At 38.0% G+C, this 26125-nt stretch overlaps 2 protein-coding genes across 2 annotated transcripts in view; both read right to left on the bottom strand.

The window, feature by feature from the left end:
- The window catches only part of LOC106092156 (uncharacterized), a 153205-nt gene extending 149905 nt beyond the window's left edge, over positions 1-3300 (bottom strand). The window contains exon 1 of the mRNA XM_059362831.1: positions 3179-3300. Coding sequence (XP_059218814.1) covers positions 3179-3290 — 112 coding nt within the window. The 5' untranslated portion in view covers positions 3291-3300. The remainder of the gene's footprint in view (positions 1-3178) is intronic.
- Positions 1-9219, bottom strand: part of LOC106089583 (glutamine--fructose-6-phosphate aminotransferase [isomerizing] 2) — a 626017-nt gene extending 616798 nt beyond the window's left edge. Inside the window, exon 1 of the mRNA XM_059362834.1 lies at positions 9206-9219. The gene's annotated coding sequence lies outside the window, so the exon portion shown is untranslated. The remainder of the gene's footprint in view (positions 1-9205) is intronic.
- Between the last annotated feature and the right edge of the window lie 16906 nt (positions 9220-26125).

Here is a 26125-nt window from a genome sequence, read left to right as displayed (position 1 = left end):
AATTTGGGACAGTAAGTTAAGTTAAGCGCCTTAACATACTTCTGCATTATCGCACAGATCGGTCCTGATTTGAATATAGCCGCCATATAGACCGATCTCTCGGTTTTAGGTTTTGGGGCCATAAAAAGCGTTATCTCCCGCAATTTGGGACAATGAGTTGTGTTAGGCCCTTCGACATCCTTCTTCAATTTCGCTCAGATCGGTTCAGATTTGGATATAGCCGCCATATAGACTAATCTCTCGGTTTTAGGTTTTGTGGGCCATAAAAAGCGCATTTATTGTCCGATGTTGTCGAAATTTGGGATTCAAGATTCAAGATTTGCATATAACTGCCATATAGACCGATCTCTCGATTTAAAGTCTTGGCCCCATAAAAGACTCATTTTTATTCCGATTTCACTGAAATTTGACATACTGACTTATGTTATGCTTTTCGATATCCGTGTCGTGCATAGTTCAGATCGGTTTATTATTTTTAGATATAACTACCAAAAGAAACCAATATTTTGTATTTTACAATTGAACAAAGACTTTTACTTTTGGCCCAAATCGGAACATGTAGTGATATAGCTGCTATGGTGCTTAAGGTATGAATTTTGCACCACTTTTTGACGAAAAATGGTTTACATATATACCCGAGGTGTTTGGTATCCAAAGTTCGGCCCGGCCGAACTTAACGCCTTTTTACTTGTTGATTATAATTTCGTGGATAGTTCGGCTTGAGGTCATGTACAATTATTAAAAACAGATGTCGGTGTTATTTTAATTAATTGTTTTATTTTAAATTTTTTTGTAAAATTTGTTTTTTTGGTTCTTTGGTAGGATTTCCGGACTTCATTCTGACTCCTGTACATCTCAATTCGCTCACACTCACGTCTTTAAATTTCCTTTTTCTTTCTGCGGAATAGACGTTTCTCCTCCCTCCTTTTCTCCCGATACCTCTCCCTCATCTGGCGCGTTGCTACTGATTGCAGGGTTGCTCTATATGCCGCATTCTTGGCTTCAGAAGCATCTCGACACTCTTGGTCGTACCATGAGTTTCTTGGAGGAGGCTTCCGGTACACAAGTACGGATTTCGCGGTAATTTCCATGGAGTGGGCAATAGTTTGCCACTGCGCCATTATATCATCGGAACAAGGAGTGCTTTCATCAAGCAGTTGGGTCAGTCGAGTGGAGTATGCCACTGCGATCTGTTGTGTTTGCAGCTTTCCAATGTCCAGCTTCCGTGCAGTGTCAGATCGTATTTTCCTCGCCATGTTCAAACGGGTGCGAACCTTTGCTGCAAGGAGGTAATGATCCGAATCTATATTCGCTCCACGGATCGATCGTACATCTAACACGCTGGATGAATGCCTACCATCTGTCACAACGTCATCGATTTGGTTTCTCGTATTTTGATCTGGTGACAGCCATGTGGCTTTTTGAATAGTTTTGTGTTGAAATCTGGTGCTACTAACTACCATATTTTTTGCCGCGGCGAAATCTATAAGCCTCAACCCATTACTGGACGTTATCTCGTGGAGGTTAAACTTTCCGACTGTAGGACCAAAAATGTCTTCCCTCCCTATCATTGCATTAAAATCTCCCAGAACGATTTTAATATCATGGGCGGGGCAACGGTCATATTCTCACTCTAGGCGCTCGTAGAAATACCCTTGGTTTGCTCGTCTTTGTCCTATGGGTGCAAATAAGGCTGATGTTGAAGAATTTGCGGATTCTGGCCAGCCTCTCATCCACCGGAGTAAAGCTGGAGACAAGGTGTTTCAGTCTCCGACTAACCACAAATCCACGGTCACATTCATGCCTCATGTTATGGCAGCTATGGCACTCAGTATTTAATCAAGAGCCAGTGCCACCTGACTCCCCACTGAGACTCTCCTCTCGAGCCTAGCTTTACTTCTTCGAAAGTTAGCGCGCTTTTCACAGACGGCTACTTGAAATGTCATGGAGATCAATAATTGATATACATTATGGGGTCTATGAACAGTATTTCGATGTGTTACAAACAGACTGGCGAAGTTAGTATACCCCCATCCTATGGTGGAGGGTATAAAATTCCAAGCAATTTGCTTATTATTGTACTTGAGATGAGCGAATTTGGCACAGCGTACTTATTCATTACTTTTTTTGGATCAATATTCAATTTGCTTATTTGTAGACTTATATATAAACTGTAAACATAAATAAAAGCAAAAAAAATTAGCAATAGTACGAGAAGGACATAGTGCCCCCATATAAAGCAATCCCCCGACAGGAATTCTTATAGATGCTTGTAATTTTATTTGATTTTGCTAAAATTTGCTACATCACTTTCATATCCAGATACAATCTTAGTTCAGTTATTTGAAAGGAATCCTTGGAGGTGGTTTTCCAAGATTAGCTCGTTTTTATAGGGTTTATCTTACTGTTTAGACTAGACTGTTGTTCAAATAGATCTCATAAAGGTCGTATAACAATGCGTGCACATCTAATTAAAATATCGAAATATTAAATGCGAAATTACATTTAAGTGGCTTTGTCACAGGGGAAACTTCAACGCACGTGTTATATGTATTGTATTACATATTGTGGCGACGTTGAGGATTTCCTTTGAGCCGTTTCAAAACGTATTCCCCACATTCTGTTATTCCATCATACTTTTCAGTGTGCAAACATGATATGATAAATGATTTTATTTAATAAAAAATGGAGTAATGTTGTTATGGGGTTACCCACGCCTCCTAGGTTCTGGTCTCCTAATTTTCTTGCTATCATAATAAATCTTAATAATTTCTTAAGGAATATAAATTTGTTAATGGAACACGAAAACCACCTTTATAGGGTATTTGAGTGTGGTGTAGCTCATTATGAATTCGCTATTAGCGCTTGGATCTTTCTCTCTGCGCGCTGGTGTATTTCACTAATCCAAAAAATTCAATGCGCTTAAACTTTGCCCAACATTCGGGCTGTGATTCTTGTACATGGCATTTCGCTGAAGAAAATCTCATTATATCCACAACATAAATTACTCTTAAAATTTGATTACTGAAAAGAAACTGCATTAAGCTCTTTTTGGGGATCACAAAGGACTAAAGTGAAACAGCAGCGCAGTACACCGCAAAAAAGCCACACAAAATGATAAAAACATACAAACAACAAAATGAAAAACAAGGAAATGTAAAAAGTAATTTGCTCTTACCCAAAGGATCTATGCGCAAAATAATTTCAGCAACGACTACATCCATTGCGACGAACAACATTAGAGAACACCAGAATTTCGCTTGTGAAATTTCCATTATTGTTGTGGTCATGTACCGCCCGTTTCAAAGCGGATGGCGAGGATTTTGCGTCCTCCGTTCTCTTGTCGAAGTTGATGATTACGGTGTCGCAAGCAATTGCCCTGGCAACGTAGATGGCTTTCACAATTCCGTGCGGATTCAAACGGAGATGCGGACGATGACATCAAACACAAGGGCAAAAACCACTGCAAGAACTCGACACCAACCCAATTGGACACACCTTGTCCAGGCACATAGTAACACTTGTCTCCACTGGATTGCGGTCGACCATTCACCGCTGCTGCTGCTAATGACTGTAGAATATTTACTGCAACGTAAGGCGCGAATATCTGGGCTGATGCAAAAGTGCCAGCATTAATATCCATCAATATATGCACATAACAATTAAGCCATGTCCTTGTGTGTTTGTCTATGTTTTTTTTTTTACCTTTTGGCTATTGCGATACAAGTTTCACCTTTTTTTTATCGACTTCTTTTTCAGCGCATCAACATCACTGACCGCACGTATCGTTCGGTGCGTTCGCGTTGCGATAGAATTGTTTCAACGACATCGCCGAACGCTATATTGTATTCATGCATACACTATATTTATTTAAATGAATTAAAGCATATAAAACAAAAAACGTTGCACTAACCACACAACCTCGACAGCACTGGTGGCTGACTGGCTGGTCTTTATTACTTCGACTGGTTGGTTGTTCACTTTATGGAATTGTGAGCAATTTATTCTCCAGGGTGTTTTTTAATTCACTTTTGCCAATGTCCTCTTTAAAGCTCGCACTTACACAGACACACGCTGCTATGTTATATGTTACTCTTTGTATCCGTTGCATATACTTGCTCTCTTTCATTGAGGGATTCGTGGTTTCTTTTTTTATATTATTTTGTATTTCCCTTTTTTGAGTTCCTTCTGCAGGAAATAAACAAAATTGCGTATACGTTTTTAGCTGTTTTTGCTGGTTTTACACCATGCATACACATGTATGTGTGTGAGTGATTGCGTCGAGTGTGAATTCGAGTGCATAAAGTGTGCACAATTGTTCACAAATAACCAAGAGAGTGTGTGTATGCACACATGTGTTTGACATTTATTTTCCGGAAATACGGACAAAAATAAAAAAGAAGAAGAGCAGTCACAAACATTTAAAATTGCTGATGTTTGTGAATCCTCGCTACACATCGACAATTTAGATCATGCCACTTTGACCCATATAGGTTAACAGATACATTCACTTTTATTGATGGAACTTATGGAGAAAATCAATATAAAAACAAGTAAGAGCGTGCTAAGTTCGGCCGGGCCGAATCTTATATACCCTCCACCATGGATCGCATTTGTCGAGTTCTGTTCCCGGCATCTCTTCTTAGGCAGAAAAAGGATAAAAGAAAAGATTTGCTCAGATATTAGAGGGATATCATGATATAGTCCGGTTCGGACCATAATTAAATAGACCGATTCATAATAAACACGTATGTTAACGGTCATGAGAGGATCCGTTGTACAAAATTTCAGGTAAATCGGATAATAATTGCGACCTCTAGTGGCTCAAGAAGTCAAGATCCCAGATCGGTTTATATGGCAGCTATATCAGGTTATGAACCGATTTTAACCTTATTTGGCATAGTAGTTAAAAGTCATAACAAAACACGTTACGCAAAATTTCAGCCAAATCGGATAGGAATTGCTCTCTCCAGAAGCTCAGGAATACAAGTCCCCAGATCGGTTTATATTACAGCTATAACAGGTTATGGAACGATTTGAACCATAACAGGCACAGTTGTTGGATATCATAACAAAACATTCCAATCGGATAAGAATTGCGCCCTCTAGAGGCTCATGAAATTAAGACCAGAGATCGGTTTATATGGCAGCTATGTCAAAACATGGAACGATTTAAACCATACTTATCGCAGTTGTTGGAGCTGATACCAAAACACCACGTGCAAAATTTCAGTCAAATCGGATAGGAATTGCGTACTCTAGAGGCTCAGGAAGTCAAGACCCAAGATCGGTTTATATGGCAGCAATATCAGGTTATGGACCAATTAAAGCCATACTTGGCACATTTGTTGGATATCATAACAAAAGACGTCGTGCAAAATTTCATTCCATTCGGATAAGAATCTCGCACTCTATAGGCTCAGGAAGTCAAGACCCCAGATCGGTTTATATGGCAGCTATATCAGGTTATGAACCGATTTAAGCCATATTTAGCGCAGTTGTTGGAACTGATACCAAAACACCATATCAAATCGGACCTGGATTGCGCCCTCTAGAGACCCAAGAAGTCAAGACCCAAAATCGGTTTATATGGCAGCTATATCAAAACATGGACCGATTTGGCCCATTTAGAATCCCAACCGACCTACACTAATAAGAAGAATATGTGCAAAACTTGAAGCGGCTAGCTTTACTCCTTCGAAAGTTAGCTTGCTTTCGAAAAACAGATGGACGGACAGACATGGCTAGATCGACATAAAATGACACGACGATCAAGAATATATATACTTTATGGGGTCTCAAACGAGTAGTTACAAACAGAATGACGGATTTTGTTTACCCCCATCCTAGGGTGGAGGGTATAAAAAGTAAAAAGGCATTAAATTCGGCGAACTTTGGATACCCACCACCTCGGGTATATATGTAAACCACCTTTCGCCATAATCCGGTGAAAAATGGATAATTTATGCCTTCATAGCTGCTTTATCGAAATATGTTCCGATCTGGACCAAATACTAATAAGTACAAGTCATTGTTCAATGTACAATATAACAAAATATTAGTCTTTTTAGTAGCTATATCTAAAAATAAACCGCTCTGAACCATATACAACACGAATGTCACAATATCATAAGTCACTGTGTCAAATTTCATTGAAATCGGATTATAATCCAAATCTGGATCGATTTGGGCCAAGTTGCAGAAAAATTGCGAAGAGCCTAACACAACTCATTGTCGCAAATTTCGGCGAAATCGAACAATAAATGAGCCTTTTTTGGTCCTAAGAACTTAAAGGGAGGGATCGGTCTATATGGCAGCAATATTCAAATCTGGACCGATCTGGGCCAAATTGAAAAAAGATGCCGAAGGGCCTAGCACAACTCACTGTCCAAAATTTCGGCTTAATCGGACAATAAATGCTCTTTTTATTGGTCCAAAATCATAAATAGAGAAATCGGCCTATATAGCAGTTACATTCAAATTTAAACTTATCTAGGCCAAATTGCAGAAATATGTCGAAGAGCTTAACACATCTCTCTGTCCCAAAGTTCGGAGAAATCGGACAATAAATGCGCTTTTTATGGCCCCAAAACCTTAAATCCAGAAATCGCTCTATATGGCAGCTATATCCAAATCTGTACTAATCTGGGCCAAATTGAAGAAGGATGTCGAAGGTCTTAAAACAACACACTGTCCCAAATTTCAACAAAATCGGATAATGAATGTGGCTTTTATGGAACTAAGATCTTAAATCGGCGGATCGGTCTCTATGGGGGCTATGTCAAGATATAGTCCGATATAGCCCTTCTTCAAACTTAACCTGCTTATGGACAAAAAAAAGAATCTGTGCAAAGTTTCAGCGTAATTTCTCTGTTTTTAAAGACTGTAGCGTGATTTCAACAGACAGACGATCAGACGGACAGACATACGGATATGGCTGGATTGTCTTAGATTTTTAAGGCAATCAAAAGTATTTATATACCTTATAGGGTCGGAAATGGATGTTTCGATGTATTTCAAACGGAATGACAAAATGAATATGCCCCAACTTTCGGTGGTGGGTATAAAAAACAAGTAAAAAGACATTAAGTTCTGGCGGGCTTAACTTTGAATTCCGAAGACCGATTTGCACTACGTTGCATAGTATTTGTAATGGGAATCTGGATGATTAAATAAGCCTTTTCATGCCACAAGAACCTTAAAAACATTTACAAAGCATGAAGAGGTCATATGTGACTCACAGTTCCAAATTTCTGCGAAATTCGGTATTAAGAGCTTTAGTCGCGATATTGGTATTGTGTCACGCGTCCAAATAAAACCATAAATAGACGTTCCCCTAGAGAATTTTTGTGAAGGCAACTTGTTCGATACAACTGAATTTTGATAATGAAGAGATTCGAGTTCATATTGAAAGTGCTTGCTTATTATGCTTGGGCTGCTGATGCGGCCTAATCATTCTCAGGGCGCATTTGACTGGATACCTCCTTTGTTGATTTCAACGTCGTTTTCTCATTCGGGTCCCTTTCCTCCAACAACACTCTAGCCAACCAGTAGACCAAGCGAAACAAAACAAACCTTCTAAGCGACTCTGTATACCGAACCTTTGTTAAACAATATCTGCATAAATTAGCGTTAGCAGAGAATATCGATTTTGTGTGAACCCGCGAACATTTCATTTAGAAAGGGAGGACAAACTTCTCATGTATCAATGAGAGCTGAGTTTACACAAATCAAAATTTGCTAAAAGACATGGTCGCACTTTAAGTACTAAATTTCTACCAAACCAGTAAAGCTATAATCATTTATAGACCGATATGGACCGAACTTTCATGCCTATTAGAAGTCAAGAAAAGTATAACCTCCAAAATTCTAGGAAAACCCAATAATAATACAGCCTCCAGGCTCAGGAAGTCAAAATGAATAGAGTATATAATCATTCCAGAATAAATTATATGCTAAATATATATAAATACTTAAAAGTTTTAGATTCAAAACAAAAACAAGTAAAACGACATTAAGTTCGGCCGGGCCCAAATTTGTTAACCACCTTTCATCATAATCCGGAGAAAAATTCGTCATTTATGAACCCATGGCAGCTCTATTTTAATATGGTCCGATTTGGACCAAACTCATCACGGGCGTCGAGTGGTCTGATAAATACAAATCAATGTTCAAGCTGCTAAAACGGAATATTTGTCAATACGGAAGCTTTATCAAAATATATACCGATATGAACCATATGGGGCACGGATTTCGAAAAGCCTAATATAGGCCACTATACCAAATTTGAGCGAAATCGTATAATAAGTGCGCCTTTAATGGGCCCAGGACCTTAAAATAGACCGATGGTGGCCATATTTAATGCGGATGTCGTAGGGACTAACACAGCTTACTGTGTCACATTTCAGCGAAATCGAGTAATAATTGCTCATTTTATGGACCCATGGACTAATATCGGGAGACCGGAACCTATGGTAGCTGCAACCAACTATAGACCGAACCGACTGAACCATACGTCCTTGTGCTAAATTATAGCAAAATCAGGTAATAAATGCGCCTTTCATGACCCCAAAACCCTTAATCGGGAGATCAGTCATATGGCAGTTACATCCAAATATAGACCTATCTGAACCATAAAGAACACAGATGTCGAAAAGCCTAACATAGGTCTCTATTCCAAATTTCAACGAAATCTTATAATAAATACGTCTTGAGCCCACAAAGAGTCCTCAGATCGGGAGATCGGTCTATATGGGGCAGCTTTGTCGAAATATAGGACGATGGGGGCCATATTGAAAGGATCTAATGGCAAAATTTCAGTGTAATTGTATAATAAATGGTCCTTTTAAGGGCACAAGATCTTAAATGGGGAGATTGTTTTATATGTTAGATCGATTTGAACCACACAAGGAGCGGATGTCGGATTTCTAAAGCCTGTAGCGTGATTTAAACAGACAGACGGACTGACGGACATGGCGAGATCGTCTTAGATTTTTCGACGATCGAGAACATATATACATTATAGGATCCGAAATGGACACTTCTATGTGTTGCAAATGGAATGACAAAATTTGCAACACATAGAAGTGGGTATAAAACTACTTATGGAAGTTTTTGTTATCGCACATTCAAATACCTAATTTATTATGGATATTTCAATATCGTGTAAATATTACCGAGCTATATAAGTGCCTTAGAAATTCTTGTTTTTTTTTTCTTGTACCTGCCAGCCATATGTCTGTTCCTCTAATGATTTTTATACCCACCACCGAAGGATGGGGTATATTCATTTTGTCATTCCGTTTGCAACACATCGAAATATCCATTTCCGACCTTATACGGTATATATATTCTTGGTCAGTGTAAAAATCTAAGATGATCTAGACATGCCCGTCCACCTGTCCGTCTGTCTGTTGACATCACGCTATAGTCTTTAAGAATAGAGATATTGACCTAAAATTTTGCAAAGATTCTGTTTTTGTCCATAAGCAGGTTAAGTTCGAAGATGGGCCATATCGGACTATATCGTGATATAGCTGCCATATAGACCGATCCTCCAATTTGGTACAGTGAGTTGTGTTAGGCCTTTCCACATCTTGTCAATTTGGCTCAGATCGGTTCAGATTTAGATATAGCCGCCATATAGACCGAACCCTCGATATAAGATTTTGGGCCCATAAAAGGCGCATTTATTGTCCGATATCGGACAATAAACTGGGACAGTAAGTTAGGTTAAGCCCCTTAACATAACTCTGCAATATGGCACAGATCGATAAAGATTTGGATATATCTGCCATATAGACCGATCTCTCGGTTTTAGGTTTTGGGGCCATAAAAAGCGTTATGTCCCGCAATTTGGGACAATGAGTTGTGTTAGGCCCTTCGACATCCTTCTTCAATTTCACTCAGATCGGTCCAGATTTGGATATAGCTGCCATATGGACCGATCTTTTGATTTAATGTTTTGGGCCCATTAAATGCGGATTTTTTGTCCGATGTTGCCGAAATTTGGCACAGAGAGTCAAGTTATGCCCCTACAAATATTTCTACAATTTGGTCTAGATCGATCAAGATTTGCATATAGCTGCCATATAGACCGATATCTTGATTTAAAGTCTTGGCCCCAAAAAAGGCGCATTTATAATCCGATTTAACTGAAATTTGACACTTCGACTTATGTCAGGCTTTTCGACATAAGTCAACATGGATGTATATGGTTCAGATCGGTTTATTTTTAGATAAAGCTACTAAAAAGACCAATATTTTGTTATACACAATTGAACAATGACTTGTACTTATTAGTATTTGGACCAAATTGGATCATATTTTGATATAACTGTATGCAATTTTCACCGGATTTTGGTGAAAGGTGGTTTACATATATACCCGAGGTGGTGGGTATCCAAAGTTTGGCCCGGCCGAACTTAACGCCTTTTTACTTGTTGTAATTGGACATGTTTAGAAATTGACACTTTCCGAATTGACCATCCACGCTCGACCGAGCTGCTCAATATACTGACTGCTCTTTGCTCAGACAAAAACAAGAAAAAAATGTTGTGTGTGAGAATATGTCTATACCAGTGACAAGCACACCACTTGTAATTATGTGCAAGTGCATGGGCCTGCTTGGTGTTATTATTTTGTGTACGAGCATAGTAATGTTCTATAGTGTGTGTATTTTTGCTTTTCACTTGTCTATACTTTCAAATATTCACTCTTTCTCACTAGTAAGATAATTATTTGTCCGATAAAAGAATAGTCGTTTGCAGCTATCGAAATACTTTGTCATAAAAGAGTTTTTGGTTTTACTTCAAAAGAAAGGTCGCCTACGGTAAGGAGAATTTGCTTAAATGTTTATGATAAACAAAGTTAGATACGTCCAATAACGCTACGTTTATGGCTAATGCTTGATATATTGAAGCTTAACGTTACAAAGTTACAATAAAAGAAAAGCCCTCTGTTTAAAATGTTTTGTTTGTCGTAAAAATGCTCCAAACGTTTATTTTTCTGCATGCAGTCTGGGGAACCACAGCAGAATATGTCCCGATGTTCTCGCCGTGGTTCAGAGCAAGGCGATCATATGTAATATCCTGGCCACCTCAATTAGTAACATGGCTCCATGTATGCCCAAGAATGTTAATCTTTTCAGAAATTCTCTTGAAACCCATTTCACCGTCCACAGAAGTATCGCACAATATAATGTTGTGAATAAATTTAATTATTTAACATATATTTTGAGATGCTATTATAAATCGCCTCAATTATATTTGTGCAGACATGAAGTATACGTAGCTTTGATAAGATTCTCGTACAGAGCCTGACACAATATTATTAAATGACATATGTACAATTCATTAAGTATGCACCATATCTGTCATTGTTCCAAGGAATCCAATATTGACATATTCTCAAAAAAAAAAGAATGAACACATATTTTATTTATGTTTTTCACATTACAAATTTAAAAGCGGAAATTGATCTCAGTGCTCAAGTGTGAATGTTTCATGTGCAAAAATGAATATAATATTTCATTTTGTGGATATGATGCGAAGGAACGTTCTTCTTTTTCGGTATTGTGCCACTGAATGAGGCCATTTGAAATATTTTGCAACGTGTGCTATATTTTAACGTAAATTGGAAATCATTATGCATTGTTTGCCATGAGAGACAAGGATATATGTATGTGAACAATGTATGTTCTCAAAGCGATTTTTATTTGTGCAAGAGTGTCACAAATAAAACTTCCTCTTCTCGTTTTGAGATAAAAATGTTTAAAAATGCACATAGAGAGAAAAACCAGGCATGTAGTCAAGGAAAATAATGTTTCTACCTCTGGCTGAAAAGTTTTCACATGCATAATTTTTTTCTTTTTTTACTTTATTAGTTTGCACAGTCCGATATAACTTTTTTCTTGACGCATATGCTTGTGCATATTTTGATATACAAGAGTTTTTAAATAATAAAGAATTCTCTACAATCCATTTTTTCTTATGCCTGTGAATATTAAATTACATAAAAATAACCACATGTGAACATAATTTAGAAACGCACTTCAACTTTCCAATGAGATCTTACGCATAATGAAGAGAGAGAAAAGCATTCCCTGGTGGGTTGATTAGAACAACCTAGACCAAACTTATGGTACCCACTATTGTCTATTGTACGTGTTTGATACCAGAGGAGAAAAAGATAAATTGGTTAAAGGATATTTTTTCCACATATACTTATGTGTTGTACGGTCGGGACTGTATGTGGATACAAACGCCTTTTGATCGTTTTTCGCTTGGGAATGTACAGAATCGATTCATAAAAAACAAAAACTGGAGTAGCTTCAACACGCACCATATTCCTTACATCTATTTAGATCCGACTGACTAGTTTTTATACCCTCCACCATAAGATGGGGGGTATACTAATTTCGTCATTCTGTTTGTAACTACTCGAAATATTCGTCTGAGACCCCATAAAGTATATATATTCTTAATCGTCGTGACATTTTATGTCGATCTAGCCATGTCCGTCCGTCCGTCCGTCTGTCTGTCGAAAGCACGCTAACTTCCGAAGGAGTAAAGCTAGCGGCTTGAAATTTTGCACAAATACTTCTTATTAGTGTAGGTCGGTTGGTATTGTAAATGGGCCATATCGGTCCATGTTTTGATATAGCTGCCATATAAACCGATCTTGGGTCTTGACTTCCTGAGCCTCTAGAGTGCGCAATTCTTATCCGATTGGAATGAAATTTTGCACGACGTGTTTTGTTATGATATCCAACAACTGTGCCAAGTATGGCCCAAATCGGTTCATAACCTGATATAGCTGCCATATAAACCGATCTTGGGTCTTGACTTCTTGAGCCTCTAGAGTACGCAATTCTTATCCGATTGAAATGAAATTTTGCACGACGTGTTTTGTTATTATATTCAACAACTGTGCCAAGTATGGTTCAAATCGGCCCATAACCTGATATAGCTGCCATATAAACCGATCTTGGGTCTTGACTTCTTGAGCCTCTAGATGGCGCAATTCTTATCCGAATGGAATGGAATTTCGCACGACGTGTTTTGTTATGATATCCAATAACTGTGCTAAGTATGGTTCAAATCGGTCCATAGCCTGTTATAGCTACCATATAAACCGATCTTGGGTCTTGACTTCTTGAGCCTCTAGAGGGCACAATTCTTATCCGATTTGAATGAATTTTTGCACGACGTGTTTTGTTATTATATCCAACAACTGCGCCAAGTATGGTTGAAATCGGTCCATAACCTGATATAGCTGTCATATAAACAGATCTGGGGATTTGACTTCTTGAGCTTTTAGAGGGCGCAATTCTTATCCTGTGTCAAATAAGGTTCAAATCAGTTCATAACCTGATATAGCTGCCATATAAACCGATCTGGGATCTTGACTTCTTGACCCCTAGAGGTCGCAATTATCCGATTTGCCTGAAATTTTGTACGACGGATCCTCTCATGACCATCAACAAACGTGTTTATTATGGTCTGAATCGGTCTATAGCCCGATACAGATCCATATAAATCGTTCTCTCTATTTTACTTCGTGAGCCCCAATGGGCCCAATTCTTATACGAATTGGCTGAAATTTTACACAGGTCTCCAACATATAATTTAATTGTGGTCCGAACCGGACCATATCTTGATATCGTTTTAATAGCAGAGCAACTCTTTTCTTATATTCTCTTTTGTCTAAGAAGAGATGCCGGGAAAAGAACTCGACAAATGCGATCCATGGTGGAGGGTATATAAGATTCGGCCCGGCCGAACTTAGCACGCTTTTACTTGTTTTTTTTATTTCCAAGCTGAAAAAAAAAAGTTGGAGAAAGAAGATTCGCCGTAATAAAAATGTAAGTATATGCGTTAAACATTGCCCAAAATGGCCTTAATACTGTGGTATAAGCAAAAGGTTAATATTCTGCATTTAAAAAAAATCAATTTGGTGCTTTTTTATATTTCCGCTCATAATTCGTTGCTGACACCATATTTGGACGCTACTTGGAGCTCAACCAGTTAACTCAATACGTCAGCTCTGACCAGCGTTATATTTGTGACTTAATTTTATATGATTTCTTCACAATTTTGAAAATCGTATTTCCCGTTCCACAAAACTAATAAGGTTAGGTTAGGTTGAAAAGAGGGTTTAGATATTAAACCACCCCATGCCACTATGGACATACACCTAAGCCAGTAATCGGCTGGTTGTGCGCTCTATAGACTATAAAGTAACCTTTAAAAAGAAAATTTTAGGTAAGGAACTCCGTGCTACTTACAAAATCCTTAATTGTTTTCAATACCACTCCCCTAAGTTGATTCATGTCTGTTATTGTGTCTTCACCTAAGTGCCGGTATCTGTTAAACGCAAAAGCCGGGCAATGACAAAGGAAATGCTCCAACTTCTCATCATCTTCCCCGCATGCCCTACACATGCTATTACTTGCCGCACCGATTTTACATTAGTGAGCTCGTAGTCTTATGTGTACCGTTATGATACCAATAGCTATACTGACCCTCTTCTTGCTTCCGTTCAGTAATAGCCTCGTCTTCTCACGATCTGGATCCCCCCATAGGATTTTCGCCGTCCTACCGACGGTTTCGCTGTTCCACAATGTTGCATGCGCATTCGTCGCCCACTCCCTTAACACGGTAAAGATGTTCATACTCACACAAAAAACTAATAAAGGATGATTTTTTAAGAGCTATAAGAAATATTTAAAAAAAAATCAGAAGAAGAAGGCGTTAATCTCCTTCTTATACCGCAAGAATGTTCGTGACTTTTCCTAGTTATTATTGCCCTTATGACAATTTTACTGTCGGTAAAGATGTTCATACTCACACAAAAAAACTAATAAAGGATGATTTTTTAAGAGCTATAGGAAAGATTAAAAAAAATCAGAAGAATTCCTAAAATCTTTATTTTAGTCGATAGTATAATAATATAATTTAATATTTGAAGATTATTTCATGCAAATGTTGACCGTGACTGCGCCTCAAATGGTCCATCCTCTTAGTCCAATTTTGACGTACTATTTCAAACATTTCGGCTGGTATGTCACGAATAAATGCTTCAACGTTGTCTTCCAATGCGTCGATTGAAGCGGGCTTGTCTGTATAGACATCAGCTTTACCAAGCTCCACGAAAAAAAAAAAACAAGTAAAAGCGTGCTAAGTTCGGCCGGGCCGAATCTTATATACCCTCCACCATGGATCGCATTTGTCGAGTTCTTTTCCCGGTATCTCCTCTTAGGCAATATAAAGGATATAAGAAAAGATTTGCTCTGCTATTAGAGCGATATCATGATATGGTCCGGTTTGGACCACAATTAAATTATATGTTGGAGACCTGTGTAAAATGTCAGCCAATTCGAATAAGAATTTCGCCCTTTGTGGGTTCAAGAAGTAAAATAGAGAGATCGATTGATATGGGAGCTGTATCGGGCTATAGACCGATTCAGACCATAATAAACACGTATGTTAATTGTCATGAGAGAATCCGTCGTACAAAATTTCAGGCAAATCGGATAATAATTGCGACCTCTAGAGGCTCAAGAAGTTAAGATCCCAGATCGGTTAATATGGCAGCTATATCAGTTATGAACCGACTTGTACTTTATATGACATAGTTGTTGAAAGTAACAACAAAAAACGTCTTGCGAAATTTCATTCCAATCGGATAAGAATTGCGCACTCTAGAGGCTCAAGAAGTCAAGACCCCAGGTCGGTTTATATGGCAGCTATATCAGGTTATAGACTGATTTGAACCATACTTGACTTGACTTGTTGGATATAATAACAAAACATGTCATGCAAAATTTCATCCCAATCGGAAAAGAATTGCGCACTCTAGAGGCTCGAGAAGTCAAGACCCAAGATCGGTTTATATGGCAGCTATATCAAAACATGGACCGATATGGCCCATTTACAATACCAACCGACCTACACTAATAAGAAGTATTTGTGCAAAATTTCAAGCGGCTAGCTTTACTCCTTCGGAAGTTAGCGTGCTTTCGACAGACAGACGGACGGACGGACAGACGGACAGATGGACGGACATGGCTAGATCGACATAAAATTTAACGACGATCAAGAATATATATACTTTATGGGGTCTCAGACGAATATTTCGAGTAGTTACAATCAGAATGACGAAATTAGTATACCCCCCATCTTATGGTGGAGGGTGTAAAAATAGTTTACAGGCGTTAAATCGCGCGATCTGGGATAAAATGTTCACCGAACTCGCTTCTCCATAAGTTCATTGTTACGCATGATGTGTGGCATGTGGCACCGCCTTGTTTAAATCACATGTCATACAAGTCAAGCTCTTGCATTTTGGGCAAAAAATGATGGATATCATCTCACGATATCGCTCACGATTCACAGATACATTACGTTTTGCATCATCTTTGAAGAAGTACGGTCCAATGATGCCACCAGTCCATAAACCGCACCAAACTGTGACTTTTTCTGGATGCAATGGTAGCTCTTGCAATGCTTATGACTGATTTTCACTCCAAAATTTAAAAGTTCTGCCTATTTACGTACCCGTTAAGCCAAACATAAGTTTTGTCGCTGAAGAAGAAGCGCGCGATGAACTTTCTTAACAGCGAACGCATTTTGATAACATAATTCAATAATTTGCAAGCGTTGTTCGTTTGTAAGACAATTCATGGTTAAATTATAGACCCAACTGAAGACGTTGATAGTGAAAACCTGTGTTGCCAAAAGATAATAGCTAAAAAATCACCCTTTATCTTCGTTCGATAATCTTTATTAGAAAGTTCGTGGCCTGAAAACGAAATTGAGCACATTTTTGTTTATTATGTAAGAACATAAAATCATGCTGGAGGATACTTTGAAATCAATAAAACCATTTTTATACCCTCCACCATAGGATGTGCGTATACGAATTTCGTCATTCTGTTTGTAACTCCTCGAAATATTTGTCTAAGACCCCATAAAGTATATATATTCTTGATCGTCATCACATTTTATGTCAATGTAGCCATGTCCGTTCGTCCGTCTGTCTATCGAAAGCACGTTAACTTTCGAAGTAGTAAAGTTAGCCGCTTGAAATTTTGCACAAAATACTTCTTATTGGTGTAGGTTGGTTGGGATTGTAAATGGGCTGTATCGGTCCACGCTTATATACAGCTGTCATATAAAACGATCCGAGTTCTTTACTTCTTGAGCCGCTAGAAAGCGCAATTCTTATCCGATTTGTCTGAAATTTTGTACTACGGTCGGTCCACAACTTGATATAGGTGTCTTATAAACCTATCTTGTATCTTGACTTCTTGAGCGTCTAGAGTAAGCAATTCCTATCCTAATTTCTTGTAGTTTTGCACGTGGTGTTTTGTTATGACTTCCAACAACTGTGCTCTAATATGGTGTCCAATATTCAATTTAATTATGGTCCGAAATGAACCATAGCTTAATATGGTTCCAATAACATAGCAATTCTTTTGGTTTATCCTTTATTTGCATAAGGAGAGATACTGTGGAAAGAGCTCGACAAATGCGATCCATGGTAGAGGGTATGTAAGATTCGGCCCGGTCGAACTTTGCACGCTTTTACTTGTTAATGATAAAAATGTCTATTTTCATTAGTATGACAGCAATATGTCTAGCAATCCTCGTAACCCTATATGGATTTCAATAGGTCTACTGCTTTGTAGGTCACTGTCTGATCGGAAAACGTGCTGGAAGATTGAAGGTTGAAAGTAACGACTTTTGCAGAAGCTTTGAGAACGTCGAGGAACAAGAGACTATATAACATCTGCTGTGTGTGTGTCCCGCACTGGCAGTCAGAAGGAAATACACTTTAGGTTCTTATTTATTTGCGATCTTGCCTGATTTAGCGGATGTGAACATTCGCAAGTTGTTGAGCTTTTTTAAGCGATTGGGATGATTCAACGGTAGCAACTAGAAGGCATCTTCCTTCTCCTGTCCCCGTTTTATCACAATGGACAAAAACGTCTGAGTTTGATGACAGACTACCACTCAAACCTAATCTTACTTATGGTCTTGGGCTCATAAAATGGGTTTTTTACTATCCTATTTCAGTTTGAACAGTGTTAGGCCGATCTTCCGATCCCATAAGAGGCGCATTTATTACACGATTTGGCATAGAAACCTATGTTAAACTGTTCGACATTCGTGATCTGTATGGTGATCTATATGTTGGGTGTAGATTATAAGATTATGACGAAAGATTGTTAACATATATAACGGTTATCCACCATAGGATGGGGGTATACTAATTTCGTCATTCTGTTTGTAATTCCTCGAAATATTCGTCTAAGTCCCTATAAAGTATATATATATTATTGACCGTCATAATATTTAAGTCAATCCTTCCGTCCGTCTGTCTGTCGAAAGTACGCTAACTTTCGAAGGAGTAAAGCTAGGCGCTTGAAATTTTCTACAAATACTTCCTATCAGTGTAGGTCGGTTGGGATTGTAAATGGGCCAAATAGGTCCATGTTTTGATATAGCTGCCATTTAAACTGATCTTGGATATTGACTCCTTGAGCCACTAGAGGGTGCAATTCTTATACGATTTGGCTGAAAATTACCATGAGGTGTTTTGTTATGACTTCCAACAACTGAGCTAAGTATGGTTTAAATCGGTCCTTAACCTGATATAGCTGCCATATAAGCCGATCTGGGATCTTGACTTCTTTAGCCACTAGAGGGCGCAATTCTTATCAGATTTGGCTGAAAATTACCATGAGGTGTTTTGTTATGACTTCCAACAACTGAGCTAAGTATGGTTTAAATCGGTCCTTAACCTGATATAGCTGCCATATAAATCGAATTTGAATCTTGACTTCTTTAGCCACTAGAGGGCGCAATTGTTATCTGATTTGGCTGAAATTTAGTACAACGGCTTCTTCCATGACCTTCAATATTCGTGTCAAATATGGTCTGAAACGGTCTATAGCCTGATACAGCTCCCATATAAACCGGGAGATCGATTTAACTTCTTAAGCCCCTAAAGGGCGCAATTCTTATTCAAATTGGCTTTACACAATGATTTCTACTATGTTCTCCAACATTCAATTCAATTATGGTCCGAAACGGACCCTAACTTGATATATGATATGATTCAATAGCACAGTAATTATTTTCCTTTATCTTTTGTTTGTCCAAAAAGAGATACCGGGAAAAGAACTCGACAAATGCGATCCATGGTAGAGGATCGCATTTGTCGAGATTAGATAAGATTAGGCTCGGCCGAACTTGTATTATATTTGTATACCCTGTAACACTACTGTGGTACTTGGTATTATAACTTAGTGCATTTGTTTTTAACACCCAAAAGGAAGAGAGGTAGACACATTGATTAGTACACCGATCGACTAACACTTTCTGATTCGATTTAGCTATGTCCGTCTGTCTGTCCGTTAAACTACAGGTCGCAATTTTCATCCGATCGTCTTCAAATTTGGCACAGGCAAGTTTTTTTTGGCTAAGAGACAAAGCCTAGTGAAATTGGAAAAAATCGGTTCAAATTTGGATATAGCTCCCATATATATGTTCGTCCGATTTGTGTTAATACTGCAATAAATTGGTCACCTGTTAACCGATTCTCTTGAAATTTGGTAGGAAGGATTTTCTCTTGACCCTTGAAATCGGTTCAGATTAAGACATCTCTCATATATATATATCGCCCGATTTTCACGTCTAGACCCACTGCAAGTGCATTTATCGACCAATCTTCCCAAAATTTTCTTCAACGCTTTCCTCAACGACTTCCACAACATCTATGAAGTTTAGTCAAAATCGGTTTAGACTTAGATATAGCTCACATGTATATGTTTGCCATATTTTGAGAAATATTGGAATAAAGTGATAATTTTTGCGCAACATATATATGTTCATCAGATTTTGGGTAATTTACAATAATGTCGTCATTTGTCAAACGTAGTTATTACAAATTGAAGATATTTGCTCCATATTTGATACGGATTGTTTAATAACCCATCTGAAAACATCCGCCGAGGTCCATCAAAATTGGTTCAGAATTGGACATAGCTCCCACGCTGTACTTATAGGGTAGGTATAGGATATTATGTAGTCGGCAATGCTCGACTTTTGTCCTTCCTTACTGGTTTATACCTTACACCATTACTGTGGCACAGAGTATTATAACTAAGTGTATTTGTTTATAGCACAAAGGGGGAAGGGAGTTAGAGCCATATACCAATCGACTCAGAATAACTTTTGATTCGATTTCGCTATGTCCGTCTGTCTATGCTAATTTGTGTACAAAGTACAGGTCGCAATTTTCTTCCGATCGCCTTTTATTTTGGGAAAGGCATATTTTTTTGGCCAAGAGATGAAGCCTGTTGAAATTGGGGAAAAGCGGTTCAAATTTGGTTAAAACTTCCATAGATATTTATGTTCGATTTGGACTAATATTGCTATAATGCCTAGAGATGTGTGATGGATATTTACCTGGTAAATTGAATTTATACCCGAGTATGTACGCATATATACGCAAAAGCTGGGTATTTATAATTTTGCAGATGCAAGTTTGCCCATGAACTTTCCCTAGTGAAGCAGGGCAAACTTCTCATATATGAATGAGTGCTCTCCGATTCAAGGCTAAGCTCAATGATAAGGGGCCTCCTTTTTATAGCCGAGCTCGAACGGCGTGCCCCAGAGTGTCACCTCTTTTGGGGGAAGTTTCACATGGCTGCCATACCAAATGGTACAGTACCTCACAAACGTCGTCAGCATTAAGAGGGGATAACCACCGTTGAACATTTTTTCTGATGTTCTCTCCAGGATTCGAACCCAGGCGTTCAGCGTCATATGCGGACGTGCTAACCCCTGTGCTAAGGCAATTTTGCGGATATCTTAGCAATATAAAACCTTTCCCCAAACAATTTTTAAATGATTTCTTATTATTTTTATATAAACCAGACTTTCTGACATAAAATCGAACTATAATTATATTGGGTTGCCCAAAAAGTAATTGCAGATTTTTTAAAAGAAAGTAAATGCATTTTTAATAAAACTTAGAATAAACTTTAATCAAATATACTTTTTTTACACTTTTTTTCTAAAGAAAGCTAAAAGTAAAAGCTGATAACTGACTGAAGAAAGAATGCAATTACAGAGTCACAAGCTGTGAAAAAATTTGTCAACACCGACTATATGAATAACCCGCATTTACTTACTATGGTGCAGATTGGACAATATATCGATATAGCTGACATATAGACGTATCTCCCGATAGAGGTTATTAAGCCCATAGAAAGTACATTTATTACCCGATTTCAATAAAATTAGAGACAGTGAAACCACTGCACCCTTTTGTCGAATGTGCCCAGATCGGACCCTATTTGGGTTTAGCTGCCATATTGACCGATGCCTATAAAAGCATTTATTACCCGATTTCGATGAAATTTGAAAGAGCGAGTTTTAGTAGACCTCTTCATTCCTTCATCGAATATTGTCAAGATCCGAGTATATTTCGACATAGCTGTCATATAGATCGATCTCCCGATATAGAGTAGTGAGCCCAAAAAAAGAGCATTTTTCATTCGAATTCGATGACATTTTAAGGAATGGTTTTATCTGGACCCCTACATCTTTTGATCGAATGTCGCCTATATCAGGCCATATTTGTATAAAGCTGCCATATAGACCGATCTCCTCAAATAGGGTATTTAGCCCATAAAGGGAAATTTTTCTTCAGATTTCTATAAAATTTGAACAGTAAGTTTTGGTAATCCTCTACACTCCTGCCTCGAATGTTTTCCAGATTGAACCATAATTGGATATTGGATTAAAGGGTGCATTATATTTTTCTTAATTTTAACTATAATTAAAACATTCACAAATCTTTCACATAAGTTAAAATTGTTTAACCCGATTGGCAACCATCAAACCACAAAATCGTGAAGTACATGCTCCGTTTATGGGCTCAATAACTTAAATCGGGAGATCGGTCCACATGGCGCAAATGCAAAGTTGGCCATGAACTATTAAGGAACAGGGGAAACTTCTCGCATATCAAAAAGACCAAACAGCGAACGTTCGCGCCACGATTGGTACCTAGACGTTCAGCAACATAGACGGTCATACAGACCTCCGAGGTCTCCACTCTATATGGCAGCTATATTCAAATATGGTTAAATCTGGACCAACTTTTCCAGGACTGTGTACACTCATAGAAAAAAGTTAGCTGAAAACAGCAAACACTGCCAGCTGAATATTACTAAATAATTTTGATTGTATTGTAGCAGTAGTTCAGCTATTACTGCAATAGTGTAGAGCAAATGTAGAGCAGCAGGCTCACTGCTTAAAAGTGTTGTTTGCTAAAAATGACTTCTGCTTAATTATGAAGGGGTTGTTAGAAAAAGCAAGTAAAACTGTGCTAAGTTCGGCCGGCCTAAATCTTGGGAACCTACCGCTATGGATAATGCTAAAAATTTATACAAAATAAATTAAGTTTTAGGGCATAATTTCATTCTACTATATATCCAAATCGGTCTATAACCTGATATAGCCCCCATACAAACCTATCTCGCGGGTAAAACTTGAATCGGACAGCTCTCATTGATATATGAGAGGTTTGCTTGCTTCCTGTTCCTTAATGGAGTGTTGGTGAGAAATTTTTAATTTACATATCGTATCCATTGTGGTGGGCATTCAAAGTTAGGCTGCGGCAAACTATTGATGTTTAAAGTTTGGGCATACCCCTATATAAATTAAATACTTCTATACGTATTTAATTACTTTCCAACTTTGTTGCTATCATTAGATTATTCTCTTTTGTACTCCTCTTTACATTTTGAATATGAAATGTTTTTAGACATTTTTAAGAAATAAATGTCTTCCCCAGCATTTATTTGACTTTGCTATTTGTGTTAAAAATAAAGTATTGCAATTTAACGAAATAAATCCATCATTTCTTCATCATCATTCGTCGAATACACAAAGGTTTGCCATTTTTATACACACTTTCATTAAAGAGTATTCTGTGCTTCGTTGAAACTTCAATTCAAATGGTGGCAGGGGACAAAACCTTTTTCAACCTAATAGTCAATTTATTATGATTTTAAGAGCAATTCCTTCAGCAAAAAGCACAATTTGGAAAGACCTAATGTGATACATCGCTTCTCCCTTTTGTTTGATGTATAACCTTTTTCTTAAGTTGAATGTCCCTAAGTTGTCCATATTTTGCTAATGGTGGAACTGCTTTTGTGGATGTAATTAAAATAAATTGTCGCAAAATGACCCCTGTCACTAGAGATTTAAAGATTAAATAAGGCATTTACAACCCAAAAAATGAAATACTTTAAAAAACTGTACCACTGACAGAAGACAGACAGCTTTTGTAACATTCCGCAGATTTCTTGAAAAGTATGCAACAAAAAAAAAAAAAACAACAAAAAAAAAGAAGGCCATGAAATTCCCATTAATAAACACCTGACAACGATGATGAGTGCCGAGACAAGGAGGACTGGTGCAAAAAGTACACCTAAAAGTGAAAAATAATAATACGATATCAACACGTGCATGGTGCGAAGATTTTTCGTGAGGGGCTTTCTTTCATTAGCACATCTTACATAGATAAATATCTAAAATAGATGATGGCTCATATTTTGTGGCTAAGAGCAACAAATGACGGAGCCGGTGTGATTTCAAAGAATTTCTTTTGTGAAGCTCAAAAGAAAGATGAATGATATGCTCGTATATCATTATTTCGAAGACTATATGTTGAGATGCTCTGTTGGCACCAAAGGCAAATGCTCACAAAGAACCATGCTACAATCCAATGATTGCCATAATTATGATTTAGGTATAACTAGCATACAACAAAAAACATGTCAACTTTTCATAGCCTTCAATATCCCACAGCAAATGTTGGCATTTATTCGATATGCATTCTAAGAAAATTCCGGATTCAACTCTTATAAAAGTGGCGCACAATTTAATGTATGTACATACGTCGAAATCTGGTCAGACTTTAATTCTGCATGCCTTTTGAAATATTGAATAGAACGTTGTACAGTCTTAAAGGCCATAGCGGATGAAAGATATATATGGGAGCTATATCTAAATATGGACCGTTTTGGATGAAAGTTTGCCCACATATTGGAAATTCAAATGAAACACTTTACGTAAAATTCTGTAGAGATTTGCATGCAAAATTTGTTAATTTTGTGTCTACTACGGCCTTAACCCTTAACCTACATCCTTGGCATTTTTGAATTTTTACCCAATTTTTGTATCTTATTTATAAAAATCAGTTTGTGTTTGTTTGTAGGTTTGTTTGTTTATGTGTATGTTTGTGTGTTCCTTATAGACTCAGAAACGACTGAACCGATTTTCTTGAAATTTTCACAGATGGTGCATAATGATCCCGTGGTGAAAATAGAGTACCACATTTTTTGATATCTGAAGGCGGGGCGGACCCTCCCCCTTACCCTAATTTTCAGAAACGCCAGATCTCGGAGATAGGTGGTGCGATTTAAGCGAAATTGTGTGCTCTCATATAGTACCCTAAAAATAAAAATTTGGTATCCAAATTTCGGATGGGGTACCTAGGGGGGCCGGCCCACCCTAAAACCTACTAAACATATATTTAGACCAATCACGACAATATAGGACTCAAATGAAAGGTATTTAGGATAAGAAAACGTATTTGATATCCAATTGTCGAACTAAGTGCTAGGGGGACCACCCCAACCCCCAAAACACCCCTAAATTGGACATATTTACCGCCCATGGCAATATGAGACTCAAATGAAAGGTATGTGAGAGTAGAATACGAATCTGATATCCAAATGTGGGACCACGTTTCTGGGACCACACCCCCCAAACAGGACTTATTTACTGACCATGGGAATATGGGGCTTAAATAAAAGGTATTTGAATGTAGAATACGAATCTGATATAAAAATATGGAGCCAAGTGTTTGGGGGCCGTCTCTCACAAAAAACATCCCCCAAAGGAGACAAATTTACGACCATAGCAATATGGGGCTCAAATGAAAGGTCTTTGGGAGTAAAGCACAAATCCGATATCAATATGCGGGAAAAGTGTTTATGGGGCCACTCCACCCCCACAACACCACCCAAATAGTAAGTATTTTCTGACTAGTGCAATATGAGGTTCAAATAAGAGGGCTTTTAAAGTGGAACACGAATCCGATATATATTTTCAAGGCCAACTCACTGAGTGGCCGCACATCCCCCAAAACACCCCCCAAGCCGGTCATGTTTGCCGACTATGGAAATATGGGGCTCCTATTAAAGGTATTTGGGAGTAGATCACGTATCTGATATCAACATTAGTGACCAACTGTCACCACCATAACAATCCCCAAATAGGACATATTTGCTCACCAAGACAATTTGGGTCTTAAAGAGAGTGGAACTAAATATTCATAGTTTTTAGGGCCAATACCCCAAACCGGATATATTTGCTGACTTTTGCAATAAGGAGTTTAAATGATTAGAATAGAGCACGTTTCTGATATATTTTCCGGGCTTAGTGTTTGGGGAACCACCCCAATCCCCAAAACACCCCTAAATCTGGCATATTTAGCGACCATGTCAATGTGGAGCTTAAATGAAAGGAATTGGGGGGTAGAGCAAGAATTGATACCCATTTTCGGGACCAATTTTCTGGGGGTTTACCCCTTTCCCAAAATACCCCACAAACAACAATTTGGTGACCATCGCAATATGGGGCTCAAATTAATGTATTTTGTAGTAGAATACGAATTTTATATCCAAATGTAGGACCATGTATTTAAGGCATCACCCATTTCCCAAAACACCCTCAAAGGAAAAAAATTTCGACCTTGCCAATATGTGGCTCAAATGAAAGGTATTTGAGATTAGAAAACGAATTTGATAACCTATTTTGGGGCCATGTGTTCTTAAGCCAATGGCAATATGGGGTTTAAATAAATGGTATTTTAGAGAAGAGCACGATGCTGATATTTTTTCAGGGCCAAGTATCTGGGGGACCACCTTTCCCCCGAAAACACCACTAAATCAGACATCATGAGAATATCGGGCTGAAATGAAGTATTTTAAGAATGGAGTGCACCTCACATCCAAACTTAAATTCGTAGACCA

The sequence above is a fragment of the Stomoxys calcitrans genome, chromosome 2 (assembly GCF_963082655.1).
Source record: "Stomoxys calcitrans chromosome 2, idStoCalc2.1, whole genome shotgun sequence".
NCBI lineage: Eukaryota > Metazoa > Arthropoda > Insecta > Diptera > Muscidae > Stomoxys > Stomoxys calcitrans.
The sequence above is the reverse complement of the archived record's forward strand: the minus strand, read 5'-3'. Positions and strand labels throughout refer to the sequence as shown.